Source organism: Muscardinus avellanarius, assembly GCF_963383645.1.
Source record: "Muscardinus avellanarius genome assembly, chromosome: 11".
Taxonomy (NCBI): Eukaryota; Metazoa; Chordata; class Mammalia; order Rodentia; family Gliridae; genus Muscardinus; species Muscardinus avellanarius.
Genome location: NC_137797.1, coordinates 92,905,760 through 92,932,652, shown reverse-complemented (window position 1 = coordinate 92,932,652; position 26,893 = coordinate 92,905,760). Strand labels below are relative to the sequence as shown.

Below are 26,893 nucleotides of genomic sequence, written 5' to 3'. Positions count from 1 at the left end.
GTGCCACCTGTCTGAGCTCCCTTGCCCGGGCATTCTTTTCCCCTGGAGACTTTGAGAGAAACCAGCAACATGAGTCAATAAAGAAGGGGAGATGCAAGTCTGCAGTGTAAAACAACAGTGTCTTTAATCAAAGGGCTGCAGCCACGCGGGGTGCAGCTGTCTCCTCAGAGTCTGCCACTGTGCTGCTCGGGGGTCTCTGAGCAGTGGGCAGAATGTCTGAGGGGACCAAAGTCCCATTCTCTGGGTTGGGGTGCAGAAGCAGAGGCAGCCCTTGTAGAGATAGGGAGATTTTTCCATAGGAAAAAAAAATGCCTCAGTGACAGACACAGGGGCTCTAAAAATAGTCATGCTGAGAGCCTAATGGCCCTTGGCATGATTGCTGGTGTCAGGGTAGAAGGTGTCTTGGAGCTTGCTCAAGTGGCTGAGAGGGAGGGAGGTGCTGCTGGCTCAGAGGAACTGGAGCCCAGCCAGGGAAAGGAGGCTCTCTGGGGCGCCAGGAAGAGGCCGGGGGGTGGGGGGACTGCAGTTAGAAGTGAGGCTGGGGGAGGATCCAGGGAGAGTCTTTAGAGGAGAGCACAGGCTGGGCCTCACCTTTGGGGGGAAGGCTCCATTTTTAAGGCCTCCTGCAGAAACTGTGGGCAGAGAGCTGACCCTGGGCTGCACCTGGACACAGCCAGGACCTACTGTTCCCTCAGGACCAACTAGATTTGCTCCTGCCAGCTTTTCTACCTAAGCTTGCAGCCTGTGGCCTGCTGAAAACTCCACCTGGTCTTCACCTTCTTCGGCTAAGACTCAAGCCACGTGGGGTGGGGGGCATGGGGGAGCCCAGAGCCTGGTGGTGATGCAGCCAGCCGTCAAGGGCTCGACTTCTCCCGATGGAACTAGAGAGACAGAAAAGGGCGGTGAGAACCGACCTCTCCAGGTGGGGGAGCTCCGGGGAAGGAAAGGCAGCTCTGACCTTGCGCAGAGCAGCAAAGGCAGGGCCAAAGGTGGCTTTGACCTCCACACGGTCTCGGATCCAGGCCGGCAGCTTCGCCAGGGTGTGGGGGCGGGCATACCGCTGGTCCAGGAGCACTATGCTGGCAAAGTCCTTCTGGTGCCTGATGGCCCTGCCTGGGTGGGCACCAAGGTTGGGGGGTCTGAGGTAAACCTGCCTCCCCCCTGCGTGTCCACTGTGTCCTCTGTTCCTCCGCCCTCAGATGAGATAAAACCCCTCCTCCCTGTCACCCCATTCCATCCGTCCCCAGCTACCCACCATATGGCCAGAAGCGGCCCCAGGCTTACCTATGGACTGGTTGACAGCCTTCATACACAGATTCTCCACCAGTGTCTTCCCTGCCGGGGCCTGGCCTGGCTTAGTTCTAGGCTGGGAAGGATAAAGGAGCCGATGATCAGAAGCTGCTCACTGCTGCCCAGTGTTCCAGCTCTCCTTAGGAAAGCCCCTGGCAGGCTTTAGGGGCAGCCAGGAGGCTCCGTGAGCCGGACCAGCAGCTGCCCTAACAGGCAACATGATGGAGAAGACTGTGGGGGGTGCACCCTAAACCTCCAGAGCGGACAGGCCATGTCTGCGCAGTGGGAGAAGCCGCACCCGAGAGCCCTGCTCTCCAGCCCTGGGAGACCAGCTCCTCATGCCAGGCCTCTCCTCCCTGTGGAACATGAGGTACTCACCAGGATCTGGTCCAAGTAGGCCATCTTCTCTTGTAGCTCTGGAGACTTGATGTTGGGGTAAGGCATGCCCACCATCACCACGCACCTGGGCGGATGCAGACATGTGAGCTGACAGGCATGGCGGCCCTGTGTCCTCACTCAGCGCTGTCTGCTGCCATGTGCTCCCCGTCCACAGCCCTCTCCAGCTGTGGCTGGTAGCTTGCCCAATCTCCCACACCTACCACTATTCTCAGCCAGGAGCTTCTGCCCAGGCCGATGAATTGGCTTAAACTTCCCCTGCTCCACTGGGCCAAATCCAGAGATGCTATAGCTCCATTCCCCCATCTCCCTGCCACCAACGGACCCTGAGCAGCCAGCCTAGCTGAGACCCACAAGGCATGAGTCTGCAGGCAGGAGGCTGACGGCTCTGCCCAACAGAGAGGAGGACTACAACGTACCGACCCAGGTCGTCAGAGAAGTTGATCCCTTCGCTCATCTTTCCTCCGACTACAGAGAGAAGCAGGGCCCCCGTCACCGTGCCTCCGGCCTGGCCACAGCTCTGCAGGAGATCAGGGCTGCTGAGCCAAAGCCGGGCTGCCTCCCATCTGCACCCTGCTGCCAGGCCCACACCAACCCAGGGCCCGGCCCCAGTTACACCTCACCGTAATACACTTGGAATATGCCATCAGCACCTGCTCCACTTGGTTTGCTCTCTTGGGTTCCTGGAATATCTGGAGGAAGAAGAGAATGTCTCCCAGAAAAGAGCTCTGGAATGCTAGGCCTCAGATCTGCTTGAGACCTTGGATTTTGCGCCCCGAGGATGGGCGAACCTTCTGGAGTTGAGATCTGAGAAGCTCTCGGGTCAGTACTTGGGGACCAGAAGCAGCAGGGTGAGGAACTCAGAGAAGCCAAACCGCCCTAATTCAACAAGCAAGAGGAATCCCAGGAGGAGCTCTGGGCGGCACTGTCCTCACAAGAGGGACCAGCTGAGGGGCCGCTCACCTTTTTCCGGATGGCCAGGCGGGCCAACAGGCCACTCTTGTCCCAGTGAGCATGGACCTGGCGCTGGTACTCGTAAGAGGGGAAGAAACAGACCACCCCTCCAGGGACCACGTTGCACAGATTATAGAGAATGCGACCCGTCTCATCCATCTGCAAAAGGCAGACCAGGAGCCTCATGGAGCAAGCCCTGCCACCACGCCCGCATCCGGCTTCCTGATCATGGGGCGCAAACGAGGACCGTGGTGCGTGTGACTACGCCAAGGAGGATGATGACCAGACATCTGAGTAGGAATCACAGGGCAAAACGTGACACCCTCCTACCAGACACACCCAGTGGGTGCTCCTTATGTCAAAAAGCCCACCTTTATGACACACGCTCCAATGCCAGCATCCCAGATAAAGCATACTGCTGGCTTGTCACAAAGCCCTTGCCCAACTCTACCTGGGGGCACCATCCGTGACAATTCAGGACTGTTCGGGACTGGATACTCTAGGCAGCCACTGCGGATGTGCCTGCCCAAGACCTGCCTGCGCCCTTGACCAGGGCAGGCGCCGACGGACTCATGGAACAAGGGAACCAAAGGAAACAGCCTTCTGCTCCATCCCAAAGGGATGCTGAGGTCTTAAGAAAATGCACTTAGCAGCCCAAACCTTCCTTGATAGACATCTACACAGATACTCATGTCATCTGACAGATGCCCCCGTACTCCAGAGTCCCCTGACCAAGAGCTCCCCTTTGCCCCAGAGGGGCTGCAGAAAGGCTGCTGGCCAGCACGCACCAGCTGCGGCAGCTCTCTCTTCTGGTATGTGAATTCCAGCTGCTGGCTCGAGGGTCCGCTGCAGATGACGAGGGGCAGGATGTTGTCCGGAGGGATCACGTGGCCTGGAAAGACCCAGGGAGGCACAGACTGTTCTGCCAGACAGGGTCCAGGAAGGGCATCCCCCAACCCATCTCCCCAACCAGGAATAGCAATTTGTAACACAAGTGCCGGCCCCACGGCCACGACGTAATGGGCAAAGCAGAGGGCTCCCAGCCCTGGGCCTAGCACATGGCAAAGCCAGGAGGGGCCAGAGTGCGGTACTGGCTGGTCTCACCCAGACACTGATCCTTACCACAGGAAAACTCCACCACTCGCTCAGCGTCCACCCCGGCACATGCCAGCAGCTGCTCCCGGAAGTCAGACACCTGTAGGCCACAACATCAGGCTTGGTGAGGCCCCAGGCCTGGCCTGGGCCTGGGGGCGGGGTGGGGCGGGGCGGGGCGGGTCTTTGGCAGGGAGGGCGGAGACAAGTGTGAAGTACAGACCAGAGATAGTTGCTAAAAGGAAAGGTGGATGACCAATTAGCAGAAAGAAAACAACTATTACTGACACCCAATGTGTGGCCTTGTTAGATTACTTCTGGGACTCATAAAAGAAATACGGTTGATTGGACAGAGATTCTTGACCTAAGCCCTCCACAAAAATCACAAAGGACCTTTTCCTTTTTTTTTTTTTTTTTAAATCCACATGGCCAAGCCGGGCGTGGTGGCGCACGCTTGTAATCCCTGCACGTGGGAGGCTGAGACAGGAGGATCGCACAGGTTCGAAGCCATCCTCGGCTACTTAGTGAGACCCTGTTTCCAAATAAAATATAAAATAGGTCTGGGAGTGTAGCTCGGAGGTAGAAAGCCTCTGGGTTCCACCCCTAGTACCACCAAAAAAAAATAAATAAATAAAAAATAAAAAAAATAAATCCACATGGCCAGACTCTAGCCCAAACCACTGAAACCCCAGGGTCTGCACTTATCAAATTGGCAAAAATACAAAAAGTTTAACCATTCTGGGGAAAAATGGACATTTTTAAACATTGCTGGTGGGGTAACAGAACAGTCACAACCCTATTTTGACAGTACTTAGCAATTCAGATATAGTTTTACTTTCTTTTTCGGAACTGGAGATTGAATCCAGGGGTGTTCTACCTCTAAGGTGCACCCTCAGCACGTTTTATTTTTTATTGTGAAACAGGGTCTCGCTAAGTTGTGAAGGGCCTTGCTAAATTGCTGAGGCTGGTCTCCAACTTGCAATCCTCCTGTCTTAGCCTCCAAAGTACTGGAATTACAGTATGTAGCACCATACCCAGCTCAGTTTTACTTTATAACCTGGCACCCCATATCTAAAAACAGACCTTAAAACACATAGCCCACAAATAACAATATATACATAAGGATTTTTTGTGGGAAGCTATTTACAATAGCAAAACTGTCCACCATGAGGTACATAAACTGCAACGGAGAACCAGGCAGCGAGCTAGCGCACTCAGACCATCTCTTTGTCACTAAGAGAAAGTGACTGCCAAGCCAGCATGGTGGCGCACACTTGTAACCCCAGTACTTGGAGGCTGAGACAGGAGGATTGCAGGTTCGTAGCCAGCCTCAGCTACTGAGAGAGACCCCCCTGCAACTTGGCGAGACCCTGTTTCAAAACAAAAAATAAAGAATAGGGTTGGGGTGTAGCTCGGAGGTTGAATGCCCCTGAGTTCAATCTCCAGTACTGAAGAGGAAAAAAAAGTGACTGCCAACGCATACAGGTAAGAAACAACTATCACACTGCTTTTGCTGTAAATAAAAAAAGGGAAAAAAATCACACATATATTTGCAACAAAACAACAAACATGAGGCTGATAAAGCACTGATGAAAATGGTGAGCATGGGGAGGGAACAAGTTGGTGAGTGAGACTTTCCTAAATAGCTCCTTTTACATAGCTTTAACTTTTGAAACAGGGATTTTAACAAATTTTAAAAACTAGCCAGGCGTGGTGGCGCATGCTTGTAATCCCAGTACTTGGGAAGCTGCGACAGGAGGATCACTGGTTCGTGGCCAGCCTCAGTAACTTAGTGAGACCCTGTTTCAAAATAAAAAAAAAATAAAACAGGGCTGGAGGTTTGGCTCAGAGGTAGAATGCTCCTGGGTTCCATCCCCAGTACCACATAAAAAAAAAAAATACATAAATAAATATAAGCAGAATCAAGTCAAAAAGGAAAGGGAACTCTAAAGTTGAAAATGAACTGAAACAAACACAGAAACTCTAACCTAGACCTGTCAGACTATAACATAAATAAGCACAAAGAGAAAAAGCCTGATTTCAGATGACTTTATATCTCTACGGGGGGGAGGATCAACCAGTACATTTATTGTTAGAATATTAGAATGTTGTATTATAATTCTGAAGCCCTCAAATATTTGTGGGGTAGGGCAAATAAGTAGTTTAATAGGAAACCAAAAGTTCACTCAGCGACAAAATGTCAAACATTTTTTCTTTGTCAGTAAATAGACACCTGTCCATATACTCTTGCTGCGCCAAGAAAAGGAGATACAATATAAGATCAAATAAATAAATTCTTTGATTTTGATTTCCACGTACTGACATAAATTCACACTTCTGCAAACACAGTGCCTAGGCCTATCCACTGAAAGGCCTCATGCAAAATGATGGTCTAGGAGCCTAGGCTCACATCCTGGCACCCAGACTTCTACTTACTGCCCCTCCTGAAGGAAACCAGGCCCGCTGGAGAGGAACAGGTAGGAATGGAACACTGTCCCCAAACTGAAGACGGTTTTCCAAGGCTGTGGGGTCCTTACAAAGGACCGGTGCGGGAGGGAGGGACCGCTCAAGCCAACTGACTTGATTTGAGCATCAGAAACAATAATAGACAACTTTAACATACTGAATAAGCAAAACTCTACAAATCCAGACACAAAAAGGAAAACAGATAATAAAGCTATCTGGGCGATTCTAGCGGGCAGTCAAGGCTGGGAGTCCCACTTTAGGATCCCAACACTCCTCCACCTGGTGGGTGTTCTTCAGGAGGTGAAGCCCAAGAAATCACCCCTGGCAGAGACGTGGCTGTACTGATCACAGTACTGTTCAGCACAGAGAAAAACTGGGGACAGGGACTGTCTAACAAAGCAGGAAGGGTTCTATGAAATGTGACACATCCATGTAATCAGAATGCCGCGCAGCTGGAGTGTGGCAGAATAAACTTATACTTGCTGACGAGGAAAAATGTTTATGATATTGTTACTGAGTGAAAGAAAAGTTATAATAGCAGCACGTAGAGATAATACCCATTTATTTTTTATTTTTATTTATTTATTTGGTGGTACTGGGGATGGAACCCTTCTACCTCCAGGCTACACTCCCAGACCTATTTTATATTTTTTTTTATTTGGAAACAGGGTCTCTTAAGCCAGTGCGCTGGCTTCGAACCTGTGCTGTCCTCCTGTCACTACCTCCCAAGTGTGGGGATTACAAGCGTGCGCCACCACGCCCGGCCACCCTTTTATTTTTAAAATATGTAAAAATTATGGGTAGAAACACTGTCATGATGACATATGCCAACACAAATCTTCTATTGGTGAAATCTTGATGTATTTTTCCATTTTTCTGAAAATATAATATTCTTCTAAAAATATATTACAACTTAAATTTATAAAAGAGAGAAGGTTTCTACCTCTGCAGTGGGTGCAGGAAGGGAACGGCAGGGAGGTACCTGAGAGTTTGAGACTCCAGAGCAGCAAGCAGCAAGTGCCCCCAACAGTTTAAATGGCACAGACAGGGAGACAGTACAGCAGTGCCATCTAGTGGACACTGCTGGGCCTGCGTGTGCTGGCCCCTAGCAGGTGTGGGGCGGGTGGACAGACAAGAAGGTACATCTTTCCTGCTGAGGCTGGTGTCCTTACCGGCTGCATGGTGCCACCGGCAATGACCACTGCCCGGCATTCTTTCACCACCTGGGCAAAGTGCACAGCTGGATTCAGGAGCAAGAATTTGAGGCTGCTCTGACTGAGGCTGCCTGAAATACATAAATAAATATGAGACCCAGGGAGGGAAGTGGGGCAACCTGGGCACAGGGGAGCTCTGGTCAAGCTATGCAGGAAGCGCGCAAGCCAGTACTTTCTGTTTCCATCAACCCGACTTGACTCGCAGGACAACCCGCTATCATCTCATCTCCCTTCCCAGGTCCATGAAAATGAAAAACTAAGACGCAGAGAAGGGAACTGGCCCAAGTTGCGCAGCACGTAGCGATGGAACTAAAACCCCAACCCAAGCCGACACGGTTAGCGGCCCTGCCTGAGAGGGCCAGCACCTCCGCATCCCGGTCCCAGACCACCGCAGGCCAGCCCTCACACGCCCTCAGGTGTAGGCTGTGTCAAGGGTCCCGGGCCTGGCTCCCTGGGTCCAGGCTGGCTCCTTCCTGGGGCGTGAGGCTGGCCAGGCACGCAGCTAATTACCTTGGCGGCTCAGGATGACCCTGCCATCCTGGTTGGCAGTGGTAAGGGCGGCAAGGAAGCCTTCTATGTGCATCAGTGGGGAAGCAGGCCGTGGGGCCTGGGCTGGACCCTCCTCTGCAGGGGCTGCAGGAGCTGAACAGAGCAGGATGGAGGTCTTCCTAAGGTTGAGTCCATGTTCTTGCCCTGAGCTTGCTCTTCCTTCCCACCCTCCTGACTCACCCTCAGCTGCTCCGGGCTGCAGGCTCTGCAGGAAGTGCTGAAACCCAGACAGTTTGGGCTGCTCCCGGGTGGATGGGAGGACTACTCCGTAGCGTTCTGTGAAGCCAAAGAGCTGAAGAGGGAGGGGAGAGGGCAACGGAAGAATGAGAAGCAACAGGGCCCTGTAGCCCGCCCCTCCCCAGCCTGCAACCACGCTGCACCACAGAGAAAGAGGTGAGCGTGGGTCTCCTAATCTCGAAAGGGAGGCAGCAAAGGCACCGGGCAGGGGCGCTACTGGCTCTGCCCACCCCAAGGGCTCACCTTCCTGCTGATCAAGCTCTTCTCACAGTACCGCTGCACCTGCAAAGCCAAGGCCACGGTAGGTGTGTGGAGAAAGCAGCAAGCTGGAGCCGATATTTAGAAAGACAGCCACGCCCACCCAGGGCACATGGCTCCCCTCTAGAGGTGGGCCGCTCCTCCACTGCCCACCGAGGCACTGCCAGGCCAGCGCTGCCTCTGCACTAGCGCGTCAATGGCTCCGGTCTCTCTAAGGTTCTCAACAGAAGCCATCTCCCCCACCCCTCTTCTGCTTTCCTTGCGAATGACAGCACGTACACGAGGCCTTGAAAAATTAAAGTGAGATTTTGAAGTTTTAAATCCCACGAGCAAAGACGCCAAGTGAACCAGGCTCGCCGGGGTGGGCCGAGTGCGGCGCAGTGGGCGGCATGTGCAGCTCCTGCCGGCTCTTAACTTGGAATGTCAAGCTGCCAAGACAGGAGCCATGCAAAGTTCCAAAGGGTACCGCCTAGCTGGGTGTGGTGGCACACACCTGTAACCCCAGCTGAGACAGGAGAATGCAGAAGGAAAGAGCCCGCATGGGGTCCCATTGTGGAAACAAAGTACCGGATCACACCAGACCTGTCCTGGGCCAGTGCCTGGCTCCTACTTGGATGCAGGCCACAAGGGGAGAAAGCTGTCAGGGATGACGTGGATTTCCAGTGCGTCTAATGGGACGGCAGTGAGTGACCAAAAGGATAAGCTGGGGGCAAGCTGGTGTGGAGAGCGAGCGGCAGCAGGAGGGAAGAAAAGGGGCCGAGGCCAGGGCAGCGGGGGCGAATGCGGGCTCTGCCAGTCACCACGGGTGCAACGGCCTGTGCCTGCCGCCCTTTTGAGTACCCTCCTTGACCCTCAGTCGCCTTTGTTCTCAAATGGTAATAGACATCCTACCTGGGAGTCACAGACCCCCGCATACCACCCAACACATGGTAGGTGCTGTCTACAGAGATGGTGCGGTTGTCAGCTTATAATTACTAGGTTGTAGTTCAAGCAACAGTGGCCCTGCCCCATCCAAGAGTGCGCCGGCTATGTAGGACGGGAGTGAGCAAGGGCTGGGCTGCGCTGGAAACCAAGGCCCTAGCAACAGATGACGGAATGGAGCAGCCCTAGCCACATTCTCACCCTGCTCCACCCAAACAGATGCAACCAGGGTCACCGGCCCAAATCAACTCCCTGCTTCTGTCCAAACACCACCCTCCGTACCAGGGAGCACAGCTCGCTGTCACCTCACAGGGGAAGCACTGTTCACAAGAGAGATGGAAAAGGGCGGGGAGGACCTGGGAAGTCCATCTGCGCCCGTGTGTGCAAAGAAGGGCACCTTTCCTCACAGGCCCAGTAACCCTGTGGCCCTCGAGTGCAGATCGTTTGGCTCTTGCCGATTCGATCCTTTAAGGGCCGAGTAAGTACACAGTGCATATGCTCTGACTCCTCAGACCTTAGCCTGCTGGATGCCAGCAGGAACTTGCTTTTTATTCCTTCCAGAGGTTTAACTGTCTGCCACAGGGGGTGATAATAAGGAAACCTGATGTGCTAATATCAAAAGGTGACGGTCTCTACCTTGAACAGGTTGATGTTGTCCACCTGGCTCTGAAAGAGGAAGTCATTGATGGTCTTCAGCTCTGTCCCTACGAGCAGACAAACAAAAGGCCTCGGGAGCCTGCCCAGAAGCCCCCCGGCTTTCAGTCCCAGGGTGAAGCTCGAGAGTGGCTCGGGTCACTCCGGGCTCCCTGAGAGCAACTCCCTCACCTGTCTGCGAGAGGTTCTGTGTATTAGGATTTTGCTTAATGTTTCCTGAAAAAACAAAAAACAAAAGAGAGAGCATTCAGGCATGTCAGACTGGTGGTCCTCTTCTCACACTTCTACACACTCTACTAAAAAGAATATTCACATCTGAGCAGGCGCTTGTTTGCGTTGGCTTCCTGACGGCATGCAAAGAAGCCACCGAGAGGCAAGAGAGTCCGAAGCCTCACACGGCTGACCCACATGTTTGCACGAAAGCCCAAAGCCCTGCAACTTCGTGCTTTGTACACCCCGTCCAGGAGGCAGAGTGGTCACCCCGCTGTGTGCAGGACATGGGAGCAAACGGGGCCCCTGGGGGACAGTGGCAAAGGCAGAGGCAGAGGCTAGGAGCATCAACATGGGACAAGATCCTTCCAGGAAAGCTCCCACTGGCTTTCTGCAACTTCCGCTTCCACAAAAGCCTTCAAAAGCCCTGCCCTGTGAGGAAGGGAGTCCAAAGCACAGAGCGAAACAGAAGCATGAGAGCCGGAGCAGACTCTAGTAACACTCAGTGCGCTTGCGGGCAGGTCCTGATCTGGGCTTTAGCCCTCAGCCCTCAGTGAGGGTTAAACACCTGGGCTGCTCTCCTCACGGGACAAATGAAGCTACATGTTTAAGTGCTCTAAAAATACCCCATTTTATGGCTACGACTGTGCCGTAAAATGTTACATACTTGTAGTATGACATATTATTATTGTACCCATAGAAGAGTCTGGCAAAATAAAAGGACACAGAACGCCGGGTGTGGTGGCACACGCTTGTAATCCCCGCTCTTGGGAGGCAGAGACAGGAGGATCGCGCAGGTTCGAAGGCAGCCGTGCTGGCTTAAGAGACCCTGTTTCCAAATTTAAAGTATAAAATGGGTCTAGGAGTGTAGCCCAGAGGTAGAGGGGTTTCCAGGAACCCCAGTACCACCAAAAAAAAAAAAAAAAAAAAAGGACAGAGATAGAACATGGGCAAATGAAATGAACTGGAATTCTAAAAAAACAAAAAACAAAAACAGATGCAAGGCCAGACAACTGAACTAAACTACAAGAGATGAGAATTTCCTAAATGAATGGCCCAGACTGAGCCAGGCATGGTGGAACACACCTCTAATCCTAGTACTTGGGAGGCTGAGACAGGAGGATCACAGGTTTGTGGCCAGCCTCAGCAACTTAGCAAGGCATCTCCACAACTTAGTGAACCCGTTTCAAAAAAAAAAAAAAAAAAAAAAAGAAAGAAAGAAAGAAAGAAACAGGGCTGGGGATGTAGCTAAGCGGCAGAAGGTCCCTTGGTTCAACCCACAGAATACAAAAAAAAAAAACTAGACAATTCTGAGGGACATAGAAGATCTATGTGTGCCTAGTGGCATCCAAATAAAAAAGACTAGCAAGTTTTGTTGGCCGGGGCGAGCCGGGGAAAGGTGTTATCCTACCTCCCAGAACAGCAACAAACTTCTCCAGCAAATACAGGATTTGCTTAATGTACATCAGGTTCTTGGCCTTCAAACGCTTTCTGAGAAGAAACCATGAGTCGTCATGTGGTGGTACCTGACATCAGCGTCTCTCTACCCACTTCCAGCTAAGGCCTTTCTGTTTGTTGCCTCTCAAACTGGGCCACAAGCTACAAATTCTACGCCAGCAAATAGGCCAGCCAAGGACCAAGGCCCTCAGGGCCAGCTGTCCCATCCCAAGCGGCCGAGGCGTTGTAGGGGCACGCCATGATGGACCCAGGACTGAAACAGCAAGTTGACCCCGTCTGAGCCCAGGTGGAAACCCGAGGGCATCCTCTCAGAGGCCAACTTGGGGGCTGCTGAGGCTGTGCAGAATCTTCCCTTGCACATCTGAGGGTGTCTCACCCGTATCGTTCCATATACTGCAGCAACTGGGAATGGGCCTGGCAGAGCTGGGGAAGGAACAGACAACAGGTGTGAAGGCAGCTGAGACTTTGGGCAAGAGCCACGGGTGGTGCAGTGACAGCTTAGACCACCCTAGAAGGTGCATGCCCTGGACATGCAGGGCCATCAAGGTAATGGGGAGCAGGGGCTGCACACGGACAGCGGCACGGGTTTGAGGCCCTCGGGCTGAGGAAGCGAAGTTCCACTCAGTGTCTGCTTTAGGGCCAGACAAGGCAAGAGCTGGGATCCCTCTGGGAATGACTCTCCCTGCTGGTTTTTAGTGGGCTAGGAAAGACTCAGGGTCTACTGAGAGTGATATTCAAGGGTTAACTCAGGCACTGGTGAGCAGAGGCCGTAGATGCCGAGTGGAGTATATACACGGTCGGAAACTGGTGGTCAAATCCTGGCTCTCACTCATGATCTGTGTGACCTTAGGCACACAGCTTCACCTTCTCTGAATCTCCCAGCTCCTAAAGTAAGCTAGAGGGTCACTGGTACAGTGCATGGGACATACTGGAGTAGCTTTGCACATTCCCCAATTAAATGCTCTGAGCAACATCAACAGTGTAAGTCCCAACCACATGGGATGTGCCACCCCGGCTTACAGAGAACATCAAGAGACCCTGAAAGGGAGAGGCTAAAGCGACTCAGGCAGATGAGGGGCAGGGAAGCAGGCCACGCCACGGTCGAGAGCCAGTGGGCCTCAACAAGCTCAGTACATCAGCTGCTGAGCCCCATCTCCCGGGGAGTTCCAGGTACTTAGAGGGATGACCTATGTCCCTCTGTCCCGTGGCGGCTCAAGGTGGAGAGGCTGACCCACCTGGGCACCGCTGACCTCTGCGCTGTGGATGCCGGTGATGGTGTCAATCAGATTGTGCGCCTCGTCGATGACGACCACTTGGCCCTGCAGCCGGATCCCGGCGGCCTGCCGCGTGGCTGCGTGCAGCAGCATCGGGTAGGGCAGCACCACCAGCTGGAGGGAAGGAGTGGCTGCAGAGTGGCAGTGGACTTGCCTGGTCTGCCCAGGTCCTGACATAAGCTCGCGTCATTTCCTGCCTGAACCATGGGTACGGGTATTCAAGGGAGAAGCTTACAGCAGGGTACTGTGCTTGCAGCAATGGGCCTTTTCTTGGCAGTTTTATGTGGGATGTCAAGTGCATGAAACAGAAAAACTGGAGCTGGCCCAACTCTGAGCAGAAGGGGGAGGACAGTGGAACTCCTGCTGCTGACCCCCCAAGGTGGCCCCCGAGGCTCCTCAAAACACTGGCAGACCAGAAAGCAGCCCTGGCCTCTGGTTCAAGAGCAGCCACTTCCCCACTGTGTGACTGGGAAAGCTAGCTAACCTCTCGCTGATTCTTGGTTTCTTCCTCTCAAGTGGGCTTGATGAACTCTATGAATCTGGGGCTGAGGAGTGGGGACAGGGGTAACAAAAGCATTCTACCTATTTTTCAAGTGTATGTTATTATAAAGATTTTCCAGTTAAAAGAATACTGACAAACAAAATGCAAATTCAGAAAACTGGAAACCTAAGGTCCAGGTTCTAATCTGGGCTCCATCACTCACTCAAGAGTAAGAAAGATAACACTCCTTCACCTTTCTGAGCTGCAGTGGAGAGCGTGGCCATTTCAGTGGGCCACCACAAAGGCAAAAATGAGGTGAATGTGACTTGAAACAAGATAGTAACAATTCATGCCTTCCCATTTGTACATAAATGGCTATAGCTTTAGTCTCACTCTATAGCAAACGGGCAGGGGACTGCGGGAGACAGCTGTGGGGAAGAGGAGCGAGCGTCCTTTGTTTCCTTGATCACCCACAAAAAGGGGTTTAGGGTTGCATGCTGATGAGCAGTTCACGTGTGTAATAATTACAGACTGCCCTGTAGCTTTTAAAATTCACTTAAACCTTGTCTTGATAATACTGAATTCTCCACAAGTGATACCCTATTTCTAAAAGTCACTTAAATTAAGGAGTTAAGAAAATTGTTAACTCGTTGCTGTCAAGTAATAATCAAGCACTTTTTTCATTCTGAGGATGGAACCCACCGGAGCCTCGTGCGTGCTAGGCAAGTGCTCTACGACTGAGCTACAGCTGCAGCCCCCAAGATACGCTCTTGACACATCAAAGCACAATTTTCCCTCTATTAAAGATACGGCAGGTCTATGGACAACAGTCTTGTCTGTGCTGCAGACAGGTGTTCCAGTTGGGACAACCATTCTGAAGGGCCCTTCTGAAAGCGCTCTGCTCTGAGGCTCTTAACTGCGTTCCTCGGCTCCTGCCAGTCTCTTCCTGCAGTCTCTCGAGGAAGGCACCTTCTCTGCCTCCTATCTGCGGTCCTCCAGTGATGCCCACTGGCTCTGCAGTCCAAAGACAGCGAGGATCCACGGGCCTCCTCCGGCCCTATCTTCTAGAATGGTTGCATGCCAACGATATTCAGTGTGGCCTTCACCCAAGCTATGTGGGGGCCTCTTTCCAAATTAAAAAAGAACAAGGAACCCCTTGCGCGCCAAGAGCTACTTCCCACCCTTAGGGGCAGGGCACGCACCTGGGCTGCAGGGATGGCAAACCGGCTCCCGTAGTAGGGGCAGGCCCGAGCTTCCTGCCCCAGCGCCACCAGCTGCTCCACGTCCTTCACCTCCACCAGGATCTCATCCCGAAGAAGCTCCATCTGCGCGTGGTTGTAGAAGGGGCAGGCGGCCGGGGTGTCCTGCCGCCTCCTCTTTGGCTTGTCTTCCTCAGCTCTGTTCTTCTCTGGGGGAGGTACAGGCACAGGGAAGCAAAGGCAGGAGACACCAAAACTGTCTCGGGCAAAGAGTAGATTTGGTGATGGCGAGACCCCTTCCCCTGAGGTGGGGTCTACGAGACCCTTCCGAGCGGTCTCCTCAGAACACTCTGGAATTTTACTTTACGTTCTCCATAAAGAGCCGTAAAATAATTTCCAAGGCAGGGAATGGAACTCAATATGGACCCAGCAAGCAAGAATACTCTTTCCCAAGAAGGCGGCTCAGGGCAAACCGGGGCCGCTCCACTGTTTCCTTCTAAGACAGCTTTCCTCTCCAGTCTCTGGTCCAACCCCACCACAGAAGTACAGGAACGCCTCCACTGTCCCCAGCGCTGCGCCCAGCCTGCCCAGGGCCACACGTGACCCCAGGGCCTACCATGCTTGCTTCTCTGTATCTCCATGCAGCGGTCGTTGATAAGCTGCACAGAACCCAGCTTTCTCACATCTTCATTCACACAAAGGTTCTACAAGGTAGGAGGTAAACAAACAAACAAACAAACAAACAAGATGCAAAGAAATGGTGCTGGCAAAATGACACGCAAGCGTGCCATGGTCTTCCCAGCCTGCCTCTCTTCTCTCCCAGGAGTGAGCAGCAAGGCCAAGGGAGGGGCTGTGCGACACTGCTCAGCCTGCCTCGGCCCCAGCCTCTACGCCTGGACCAAGGACACAAAGGCACAGAAATGAGAGCAGGGCGGCCCGGGCTGGACCCGTGCCTCGCTAACCTGCCGGGAGCCAAGGGACACAAGCCGGGTTTCCTTGCCAAAGGGGCTCTTCTGTACTTCATGCACAAACTGGGCCAGCTGGGAGTGCGTCCGACTGCAGTAGTAAATCTGATCAGAGGGAAAGAAGAGGACTTCAGAGAGGGGACTCAATCACCTGCAAACATTCTCTGCACAGGGGAGCAGAGGTAGGAGAGACGACCATACCAGGCATGCCATGGCTAAGAGCCTGAGAGGACAGGACGGTGGCCGCAAACACACACACCAGAGGCAGAACGGCACCATCCCTCATCAGATCCATGCCGCCCACCGTTCTGAAGTTCAAGGGAATGCCCACAGATGCAAGCCCCCCGCCCGTCATGCCCGGCCGGCCTCTCGTCCAGACCCTGTGGAGGGCCTGGCAACCTCGGGACAGTATGCGCTGACTCTTGGCGTGGCAAAGATCTCTCACCTCTGAAGAGACCATGTCAGGGGGGGGCTGTCCCCACAGCTTCCTGAAGGCAGAGGCAGAGGGTAAGATGGGTACCCTCTCTCTACTCTGGGACTTAGCAGAGTGAAAAAGGAAAAGAAATAAACAGGACAGGAGATAGCTCCTTTCAACAGAACAGAGAAATCTTGAATGAAACCAAATCTTTTTAATTTGGAGAAGCGTCAGAGCCACACAACCTCACTGCACGCCATGCAAATGAAAACACAAGAAGAGAGGAAGCCTGCCATGAGAGTCAGGGGCAGGGCGCTCTTGCTTGTCCTTCTGTTCACTGGCCACCACCACCCTCTGGAGCCAGTGACCACACACGCACAAGCACTGGGCCCAGAACGGCCGCCCTCGGCGCTCAGGTGAACACACCAGGCTCGGCCCAGCCTGCCAAGCAGCCAGTCTCTGGGTCTGGGGGCCACAGAGCCTGTGGCTTGGAGGTTCTCCTTCAACAGGAGGCTGAGATGCGGTGGAGAGCTCTTGAGTTCTCCCCAGAGGTGGCGGGCCCTGGCCTCAGGCCTGCACTCCCAAGTGCCGAGGACTCGGCCTCTTACCTTAGTCACGTGCTCTTCCTCCAGGTCCTCCTCATCCGCATCCACTCTGTGAGAGGGCAGAGAGAACAGCCCTCCCTCAGCAAATTCAGGTCAACCACAAAATATCTACTGAGCACCAGAGCTGAGCTCTGGACCTTGGCTAAATGAGAGTGAAGCTCCTTTCCTCAGAAGCCCACAGAGCTGATCTGAGCTGAGCCCAAAAGGCAACAGAGAGACCGAGTCCCCCTGCGAGGCTCTGCCTAAGCAGCAGGTGCTGGCTGGCTCAGGACTCCCTGGGTGCGCTCCTGCGACCTCCACGGCCACTTAGGTCCACGGGTCTCAAAGAAATATGGAGAGAGAGGATAAAGGGGCACAGGGCCCCCAAACCCATCACAAGCTAGAAGTCTGGTGATTTGATGTTTGACTCTGGCAGCCAGTGCAGCTTCCTCTCTTCCCACTGACTACCCTGCAGAACACCAGACTCCTCCGTTTCCCAAGAGAACCTTTACCGCCTTTGGACAAGGTGGAACGCCTCGCCCCTCACTGCGCCAACTCCTGGTTCTTTACCTTGTCTCCAAGGGGCTCTAGGGGAGGAGACTACAAAGCTGCCTTGGCGACCTGGAGCACTCGTGAACCCCTCCGCCACCCTGAGGTAAGGGCCGAAGGTGTACTTCTCACCCCCTCCAGAATGCTGTGCTCAAGTGCAGCCCTAGCACCTCATCCTCATCCTTTCTCCCCAGGGCCCAGGGAAGGGCTGTAGTGTACAAGGGAGAGTCAGGAGGGCCCTTTCAGAGAATGGAAAATGCTACTGAGGAAAAATGTACACAGGTGTGGCCCCATCTTCCCTTCCAGGAAGTTTCAAGCAGAAAAAGGAGAAATCAGCGTGCTCTCCTGGCCCTACCCACTGAGTCTGGGGCTTCCAGGATACACCCACACTATTGGCCATTTCCAGGAAGTTGGAAGATAAACTGGCAGCTGGGAGTAGAGTTAAACTTTTTTTATGAGGACAAGGGTGTGTGTGGTGGGGTGTCATATGCCTTCGGCCAAGAGAATGAAAATCACAGACGCCCTCCTGCCAGTAAAATGCACCTCCATACAAATTTTGGAAAGAATTTAACAAAGGCCACAGCTTCTTTTAGTCCATCCATACTCCTGATGTCTTAGCATTTCTGAAATTCTTAGTTGGATTGTGTGTGTGTGTGTGTGTGTGTGTGTGTGTGTGTGTGTGTGTGTGCAGTACTTGGGATGGAACCCAGGGATAGTCTACCTCCAAGCTATACCCCCAGCCCTATTTTTTATTCTTTACTTTGAAACAGGGTCTCACTGAGTTGCAAAGGGCCTCACTAAATAGCTGAGGCTGGCTGCGAACCCAAATCCTCCTGTCTCAGCCTCCCAAATGCTGGGATTACAAGCGTGCACCACCACGCCCGGCTCTCTTAGTTGGATTTAAACTACAACACTGAAATTGACCGGTGTCTACTCATTCACTTCATCTAGCCTGCACAGAGCACAGCTACGTGCCGAACACTAAGTCAGCTCTGAGAATAAGAAATTAAAAAGACGAGGTGCTGGCCCTGGAATAGCTCTTGGCCCAGTGATGGAGAGGAAGGTAAACAATAAATTCAAACACAAGCAGGTCCCTGAGGGAAACACAGCGAGGGGCTGACACCCAAAGCCACGGAGACAACAACTGAGCAAAGCCTTAAAGGAGGCGAGACTTCTGCCAAGGGAGAGAAGGATGCTCTGGACAGAGGGAGGAGCACATGTACATCCTTAGAAAAGCAGGAAGGCCGGGCCTATTTAAGAAGTCAGGGCAGCCGCGGTGCTGGTCTGATGAAGAGGAGCACTACACTTGAGTCCATGGGGGATTTTAGGCCCTGGAGTTACACTCCAGACAGACAAGGTGACCATGATATCAACGAGAGGATGGGACACAAGAGACCTGTCCTAGCTTCTAGAGGAATTGGACAGACCTCTTCTAAGATGGGGGCCTATGAGAGATGAACCTGTAGGCACCTCATGTCTTTGGGGAAGAGCCATGAACTTCAGGTCAGAGGACCTTCCTAAAGCCTGCGTCAGAACACATCACTCCCTTGCTTAAACCCTCCCCAGTCTCGCACCGGGAGTGACATCTAGCCCTACCTGGCCTACAGGGTGCACAGAAACCGCCACTCACACCGTTCCCGACCTCTCTTCCTCTCTCCCTCATTCACTCTTTGCTCTGGCGCCAGGGTGCTCAGTCTCTCAAGTATCTATAGGTTCCCATTTCCAGCCCACTGCACATACAGGCCTCTAGAATTCGCTTCTCCTGGGCCTTTTAAAGGTTACTTCTTAACGTGTCACCTCCTCTAAGGGCCTTTCCCGGCCCTGCCCGTGAGGTGCGACCTCATACTATCCCATCGGCTCGTTTTCCTGGGAGGCGAAAGTGCTGGCTAGACAGGTGCTGGCTGTGTTCACACACACCGATGGTCTCCCACGCCGGGAGGCAAGTCCCCCACAGTCAGGCAGGGCCACGTCTGGCCTTCCTACCCGCCCGATTCGCATCCTACAGACGCGCCCGCAGAGGGCCGCCAACTTGGAAGCAGCCTGTCCTTTTCCTCCCGTGTGTCTCACATGCTCACTAACAGCCTCTGTGTGTCTGGCGTGTAACTTTAAGACGCAGCATGTGACCAAGGTCACACCTAGAGCGGACGGGACTGGTGGAATTAAACGGAATGAGAAAGGAGGCCCACAAGCGGCCTAGGCATTCTCTTCAGGGTTTTCTGGTGTTCCCAGCTGGGGAAGCTCATAAAGTGGCAACATGCATATCTGGACCAACCGAAGCCTTCAGGAGAAAGGAAACTCTGGGTTAAGACTCCCTTGATGGTTTGGGCATGAACTTCACAGAGCGCAGCCGGGCAGCTGAGTGCTGAGGCCCAGAGCCGGGCTGGCTGGATTCATAGCCCATGGCCTCCGCCAAGGTGCAGTCCCCAGCTGGGCGCAGGCTCCCATCACTGCCACTGCTGAGCAGCTGAGGAAAAGGAGTCCACGCACATAATGCCTGTGACGGGCGGGTGAGGACCCCAGCTCCGGGGAAAGGGGCGGCACGCTCACTCCTGCTGCCACAGGCTGCTCAGCGTCTCTGGTACGAGGAAAAGCTGCATTCCCGGAGCCCCGCGGCCCTGCCAGAGTTGCGCTGTGGCCCAGCAGCAGCGGTCTCACCCACTGGCTGTCCTGTTCTCCTCGTCACTCTCATATTCCTCCAGGACCAGCTCCTCCTCCCAACATTCCAGCGGGGTGGCGCCTGCTCCTGCTGCCAGGATCTCCCTGCTGAGGCGGAGAAGACTCTCTGTTTCCTCTTCTTCCCGTCTCTGTGTAGGATTGGTGGTGGAAAAGGAAGAAGTCTCACCACTGAGGGCCCACCATCTCTATATGGTTTCACCAAGGACAAAGCACCCACATATACCTACTAACAGAGACCTGGCTGCTGGACTAGAGGGGACCCAGTCCCAGGCTCCACACCCCAATGGCAGCGGGGACTGGGCCGGAGGGGGGGTGGGGTGTCCCGGCCACACCCTCCACCATCAGCAGCACTCACCAGGCGCTTGGCTGCATACTTGAGATGCACGTTGTGGCGGATCTGCTGCAGGCGCTCCTCCCGCTTCCTCCTCCTGATCTGCTCCTCCTGGAGAACAGAACAACTGTTAAGGAACAGGCCTTTCTTAGAGAGCTGGGTGGTTGCAGCATCCCCCACTGGACCCTCAACTTCTGCAGGTCCAGCCTCCATGCTCAGTAGAGATGTCGGAATCTTCCTTCCCAAAGCCACACTCTCCATCACATTCGTTTAATTAAGTTTGCAACCCCTGAACTACATTGCCAGTAGCAGCCATTAGGTTCCTTTCCCAGGTAAGAAAGCCTTTGATACCAGCTCAGAAGACAGCCCGCCAGGAGGCAGAGCCATCAACACAAGAAAACTGACAGAGGGCTAGGGCTAAAGGCACTGTGAATGAAAATGGGACACCTAAATCTCAAAAACAACCCAAAGTAATCAATGGAGCCTGTTTCTGGATTACTCCACTTCTGGCTACCCTGTGACGGCGGGCATGGACGAAATCTGAGGAATGAAAGATTCCGAAGGAGTTAAAAGAGGGGCTGGCGAAAGGCCACACTCCCCCAAGACTCCAGGCCGAACTCCAGCCCCCAGAATTCACACCTCAAGGCCCCCCAGTGGAAGAGGGAGTTTATCTTAATCCTTTTACTGAGCTGCTCTGCACTTCCCCGCGTCTGTTAGTTTGTTAGTTTTCTTTTTTATTGTATCTTAGTGATTTATGGCACCTTCCCTATCTCTAACATTCCTCACGATATTGCGGTCTGTTTTTTCCCATGAGAATGTGATACTTAACTTAGTTGGAAAAAGGGTATTAAAAAACCTAGTTTCAGAGAATAAAATTGTCAGTTGCACATGAGGCAATTGTCCGGGTCCTTCATTTCAGGTCTCTCCCTCCCAAGTCCCGGAGAGGAATCTCCACACCTGGACCTCACCTTCAGTCGCTCCACCAGGTCCCTCTCTTCCTTCTTCTGCACAAACTGGGTGACCCAATCCAGTTCTCCAGCAGGTCTCGGAGTGGGAGAGGGCTCTTCGCAGGAAGATGAGGGGAATGGTGGGTCCTTCCCACCACCTAAGGGGGCCGCTCCAGACTCGAGGAGACGCGCCTCTTCCTGCTGTTTCTTCTGTTCAAAGTCACGGAGCCAGGAGAGGGCTCCACAAATGAGACTCAAGGACTTTCCCTATGGGAGGAAAAAGGACCTTCAGAAACAGCACAAAGCAAAGCTTCGCAAATGACTTTCCTCATCTTAATACGGGCTTCAAGGAAGCTTTGGCTTTAACGATGAGAGGGTGCGAGCCGGGCATGGTGGGCACGCTTGTGATCCCAGCACTCCGGAGGATCGCGGCTCGCAGGCAGCCTCAGCTACCTAGTGAGGCCCTCTGCAACTCAGTGAGACCCGGTTTCAAAATAAAGAATAAAAAATAGGGATGTGGTATAATTCAGAGGTACAATGCCCCCTGGGTTCCACCCCCAGACCCGCAAAAAAAAAAAAAAAAAAAAAATTAGAGGGTGCCAGGCGTGGTGGGCACGCTTGTAATCCCAGCATTCAGGAGGCTGAGACCAGAGGATCGCAGCTCGTGGGCAGCCTCAGCTACTTTGCAAGGCCCTTTGCAACTCAGTGAGACCCTTTTTCAAGAAAATAAAAAGACTAAAATATAGGGCTGGGGTATAACTCAGAGGTACAATGCCCCCTGGGTTTCATCCTCAATACCAAAAAAAAAAAAAAAAGAAGGTGCTCTAAAACTACCTTGGAAAGGAAGGAAATGAGCAAAATAAGAACCAATAAAAATGGGAACACAGAAGAAATAAAAATTGTGCCCAAAAAGCAGGAAAGAGCTGCTTTTTAATTACACAGCTCACTGTTCTGAAAAGAATTTAGAGTGGTTTATCAGGTTTTATATAAATACCACATGTTAACATAATTAGATAGTGGTGAGAAATTATATAAATAGCCCCCTTAGAGAATTAAAGCCCAAAACTCATAGCATGAAGTCCTACCTATTTGCCAAGGGAGAACCAACTCGACTTTAAATAAACTTCGATGCAGCTAATGATGTGAGGAAACGACACGCTCTGTCACGAGGCCACATATTTAAGGTGTTGTTTTTTTTAAAGCAAGCCAATTGCTCTGGAAAATAACTTTCCTTTCTTTCTTTTTGGTATTAGGGATTGAACTCAGGGGCATTCTACCTGAGTTACACCCTCAGCCCTTCTTGCATTTTGAAACAGGGTCTTGCTAAGTTGCTCAGGTTGGCCTCAAACCTGTAATCCTTCTGTCTGATAAAGCAAAATAAAACAAAACAAACGATTCTGATTTAAATATCAGAATTTCCCCTATGGGTCCTTATTGTTGCAAAAATATGTTCGGTGTGTGAGGGGAGAAGTAATTCCCCCAACACAACCACACAAACAGAAAAACAGAAAAACCGCAGGTTCTTGTCCTAAGCTAAGAATAAATATGCATAGCTTGGACAGGTGCTAAAGATTTAAAGAAGTTTATTAAAAAGATAGAAATACAGAAGATAGTTATAGCCCTATGCCATTGGAGAATGACACAGGGGGGCAATTCAAATGAATGTACCAAAGAACTCCTGTATACTGAGTGTTTTTATCCTGACCAAGTCCATGGCAGGTCCTTTGATCTGCAGATATGCTGTCCTATCTCTAGCCCAGTTTTCTGCTATCTCCGGCTAGATTTGCCCCAGAAGAGGGGGGGGGGCAGTCCTGTCTTCCTGACACAGACCTCTACACGCCAAGATGTGTTAAATTGCGTGGGACCTGTGATTTCCTACCATCCCTTAGGGCATCTGTCTCTCCTTAGAAATGTAAAGAGACCTCTTCCCAGGCTCTGCAGGCTTTCTTTCCTTATCTTTAGAAATGTAAATTACAAGTCCCTTCTTCCTGACAGTCCTGGCTTTCTTTAGTACAAATGATATATTTTCAAAATTGGAAATCTTTCCCAATACTGATACGTTAATACATTTTAAAACCTCTTCCCAATACTAGTACACTTATTATGGGTTGAACTATAGCTCCTCAAAACTTCTATGCTGAAATCCTAATCCCAATGTCTCAGACTGTGACCTTAATTGGAAAAATGGATGGGTCACTGTAGTTGCTAGTTAACATGAAGTTAGTAAGATGGGCCACAATCCTTTATAAGGGCCAGCTTTTTTTTTTTTTTTTTTCAGTACTGGGGATGGAACCCAAAAGCATTCTCCCTCCAAGCTACATCCCCAGCCCTACTTTTTATTCTTTATTTTGAAATAGGGTCTCACTAAGTTGCAGAGAGCCTCAGAAAGTAGCTGAGGCTGGCTGTGAACCTGCGATCCTCCTGTCTCAGCCTCCCAAGTACTGGGATTATAAGCATGCACCACCATGCCCAACTGGTATCCTTATTTAAAAAAAAGGTGGGGGAGGGTTGGATAGTTGGATACAGACAAGCATAGAAAAGTGATGTGAGGAGACACTGGGAGGGAGAAGACAGCCACCTAAAAGCCAAGAAGAGGGAACTGGACAGATCCTTATGTCATGGCCCTTAGAAGGAAACAACCTTCTATTGGTTGAGCAATACCGGGCATGGTGGCGCACACTTTAATCCCAGCACTTGGGAAATTCAGCCCCACTGGATGGAACTGTGAAAAACTCAAGCAAAGATTTTTTGTTGTTGTTTGTGTTTTTGTGGTACTGGGGATTGAATCCACTGAACTAATATATATACTCAGCAATTTCAAGACAGGATCTTGCTAAGTTACCCAGGCTGGCCTTGAACTTGCAATCCTCCTGCCTTAGCCTTACAAGTATTGGGATCAACGCCATGTACCACCATACCCAGCAGGCAGGTGATCCTTAAAGGGTAAAAAGGTACCTTGGGCAGCTATGGTGGGACAACTGCTTCCAAATAAAATATAAAATGGGTCTGGGAGTATAGCCCAGAGGTAGAAAGCCTCTGGGTTCCACCTCCAGTACCACCAAAAAAACCCCAAAAAAACAAAAAACAAAACAGCCAGGCATGGTGGTGCACACTTGTAATCCCAGTACTTGGGAGGCTGAGACAAGAGGATCACAGGTTTGGAAGCTGCCTCAGCAACTTAGTGAGGCCCTCCACAACTAGGTGAGACCCTGTTTGCAAATAAGAAATAAAATTGGGCTGAGGGTATAACTTGGAGGTAGAATGCTTCTGGGTTCAATCTTCAGGGGGGAAAAAAAAATCAGAGTGGCCAAAGAGATGGACAATTAGAAGAAAGGTAATTACAGGATTTATTTTTATTTTTTGTTGGTACTGGGGTTCCTGGAAGCCCTTCTACCTCCGGGCTACGCTCCCAGACCTATTTTTATGCTTTTTTATTTGGAAACAGGGTCTCCTAAGCCAGCGTATCTGGCTTCGAACCTGCGTGATCCTCCTGTCTCCGCCTCCCAAGCATGGGGATTACAAGTGGTTGCCCAGTTTTTTACATGCTCTGGAGCTATGCTGAACAATTTAACAGAGGAAGGGACTATTACTCAGATAAACTGGGATTACTTTGCCCATCTTCAAACCATGCAAATCTCTGCACAGGTCAGCAGTAAAAGCGCCTCCCTACAAGCCTCCCTCCAAGTTGTCTTGTCATGATCCCTCCCCACTCATACTTACTGTGCCAGTTGGACTCTCAAATATTCCAATCTTGCCAGCCTCCAAAACCTGGTACAGTTGTGCCATGAAGTCTTTCTGGATGGAATAGGGCGGGAAGGGAAAAGGGAAATAGATGCCACTGGCTTCCTGGGCTTTATCAGCCATTGTCCTAAGGGAAGAAAAATAAAAATGACTGCTCTCTCATGAGCCAAGGAGTAAACTGAAAATCTACGCAGGCACCTAAGAACAGTCTCCATACTTGTCAGAGTCCTTGCTTTGTACATCATCATCATCACCATTATTACTATTGTTGTTGTTGTTATTATTTTGGCCATGCTCTCTCCATCCTCTTTTTATTTACATGACACAATACCAGAACCACAGAAGCCATCCAGCATCGCTCATCAGAAATGGCTAGAGCAAAATGAGTCCAGGAGAGCCCCCAAACTGAATCTCCCCTGCAATCTCACTGCTGCTTAGATACCTCTCTGAAGCTTCTATGAAAGGCTGAGAGCTTTCTTCTCGAAGACTGGTGCCTCCTAGATCAAGGCCGTTACTTGGGATTCCTTTTGCAGTCTTCTTCTCCCATGCCTCTGGCACATGGCACCGGCGTGCCAAACCGGCTTCCCTTTCTCCTGTTGGCATGCAAAAGCTGCCTCCCTTCTCCTCTTGTGAAGGTCTGTAAAAATATGGCATGGCAGAGAATTACCAGTGCAGCATGTTTAGAAGGCACAGTCGACATATACAGGCTGATTTCACAGCCAGCTTTCATCTTCTTCCTTCTTCGCCCTAGTTTCCACTTGGAGTACAAACCAAAGAAGCCCTCTAACAGTTTTTCTGGCTTCAAGAAGTGAGAGCTGCTGGGCATGGTGGCGCACGCTTGTAATCCCTGCGCTTGGGAGGCGGAGACAGGAGGATCGTGCAGGTTCGAAGCCAGCCGCGCTGGCTTAAGAGACCCTGTTTCCAAATAAAAATATAAAATAGGTCTGGGAGTGTAGCCTGGAGGTAGAAGGGCTTCCGGGAACCCCAGTACCACCAAAAAAAAAAAAAAAAAAAAAAAGTGAGAGCTTTCTTTTTGGTTCTGGACAGGAGAGCTCTCTTTGAGGCTGCTGACCTCTGGCTGGACAAGCGCTCCCCAATACGAGGACCATAGCATCTGGCGTCCCTTGCCAGGCCACGGTCTCTGAAAAGCTTCCCTGCTCCATGCTCATTTCACCTTCTGTCTTCTCTTCTGAAATTAATTTTTCAGAGATAGCTTTGACCTTCCTTTCTTCCTTTAAGTGCCACTTGGAGGAATGACTCTTCTACCCTCGTTTCCATATCTCTTCTCAGGAGTCATTTTTCTAAGACAATTGGCAGGTCCATCTCTTCTAAATACAATTAAGTCTAAACCCCATTTTATTAGTAGGTCTAAAACTCATCTTTACTACCTTGAGCTCAGTAAGACCAGTAACAGCGTCAATCCATTTATGAGGGAAAGAGGGTTGTCAGGACATTCTTTCAGCTGTAGTTTAGGGTCCGTTAAAATGACTACTCATGTGGAGGTACTACTAGAAGAAGGATACCTTAAAAATAAGTAAAGAAGCCGGGCGTGGTGGCGCACGCTTGTAATCCCTGCGCTTGGGAGGCAGAGACAGGAGGATCGCGCAGGTTCGAAGCCAGCCGCGCGCACTGGCTTAAGAGACCCTGTTTCCAAATAAAAATGTAAAAATAGGTCTGGGAGTGTAGCCCGGAGGTAGAAGGGCTTCCAGGAACCCCAGTACCACCAAAAAAAAAAAAAAAGTGAGTAAATAAATAAATAAATAAAAATAAAACCAATTAGGAAAAGTGAGGGTCAAGGGGGAAGCACTTAAGTGAAAATGTATTGTAACATAAAAGTAATGGGGAAGAAGAAAGGTAGCTAATAAACTCTGAGCCATATGTTAAACACTCTATAGGCCCTTTAACTTTTATTATCTCATTTAATCTGTACAATACCATGAGGATATGGCTGTTGGATACTAATGACAGCACTATTTAAATAATTGCTGGCTAGAGGTATAGCTCGGTGGTGGAGCCCTTGCACAGCACGCCC

At 51.4% G+C, this 26,893-nt stretch overlaps 1 protein-coding gene across 1 annotated transcript; it reads right to left on the bottom strand.

Moving 5' to 3' along the window:
- Window positions 1–854: 854 nt before the first annotated feature.
- Window positions 855–24,984, bottom strand: DDX11 (DEAD/H-box helicase 11; the record flags this gene model as incomplete). Its single annotated transcript, XM_080704951.1, has 26 exons — window positions 855–881; window positions 959–1,113; window positions 1,285–1,366; window positions 1,669–1,753; window positions 2,106–2,206; window positions 2,310–2,378; window positions 2,650–2,799; window positions 3,429–3,532; window positions 3,763–3,835; window positions 7,371–7,483; window positions 7,923–8,054; window positions 8,142–8,253; window positions 8,442–8,480; window positions 10,014–10,081; window positions 10,203–10,247; window positions 11,653–11,732; window positions 12,076–12,122; window positions 12,935–13,087; window positions 14,657–14,862; window positions 15,270–15,357; window positions 15,616–15,723; window positions 16,642–16,687; window positions 19,822–19,970; window positions 20,198–20,284; window positions 21,142–21,387; window positions 24,841–24,984. The coding sequence occupies 26 exons, from the start codon at window positions 24,982–24,984 to the stop codon at window positions 855–857; spliced, it is 2,709 nt and encodes a 902-aa protein (XP_080561077.1).
- Window positions 24,985–26,893: the final 1,909 nt, after the last annotated feature.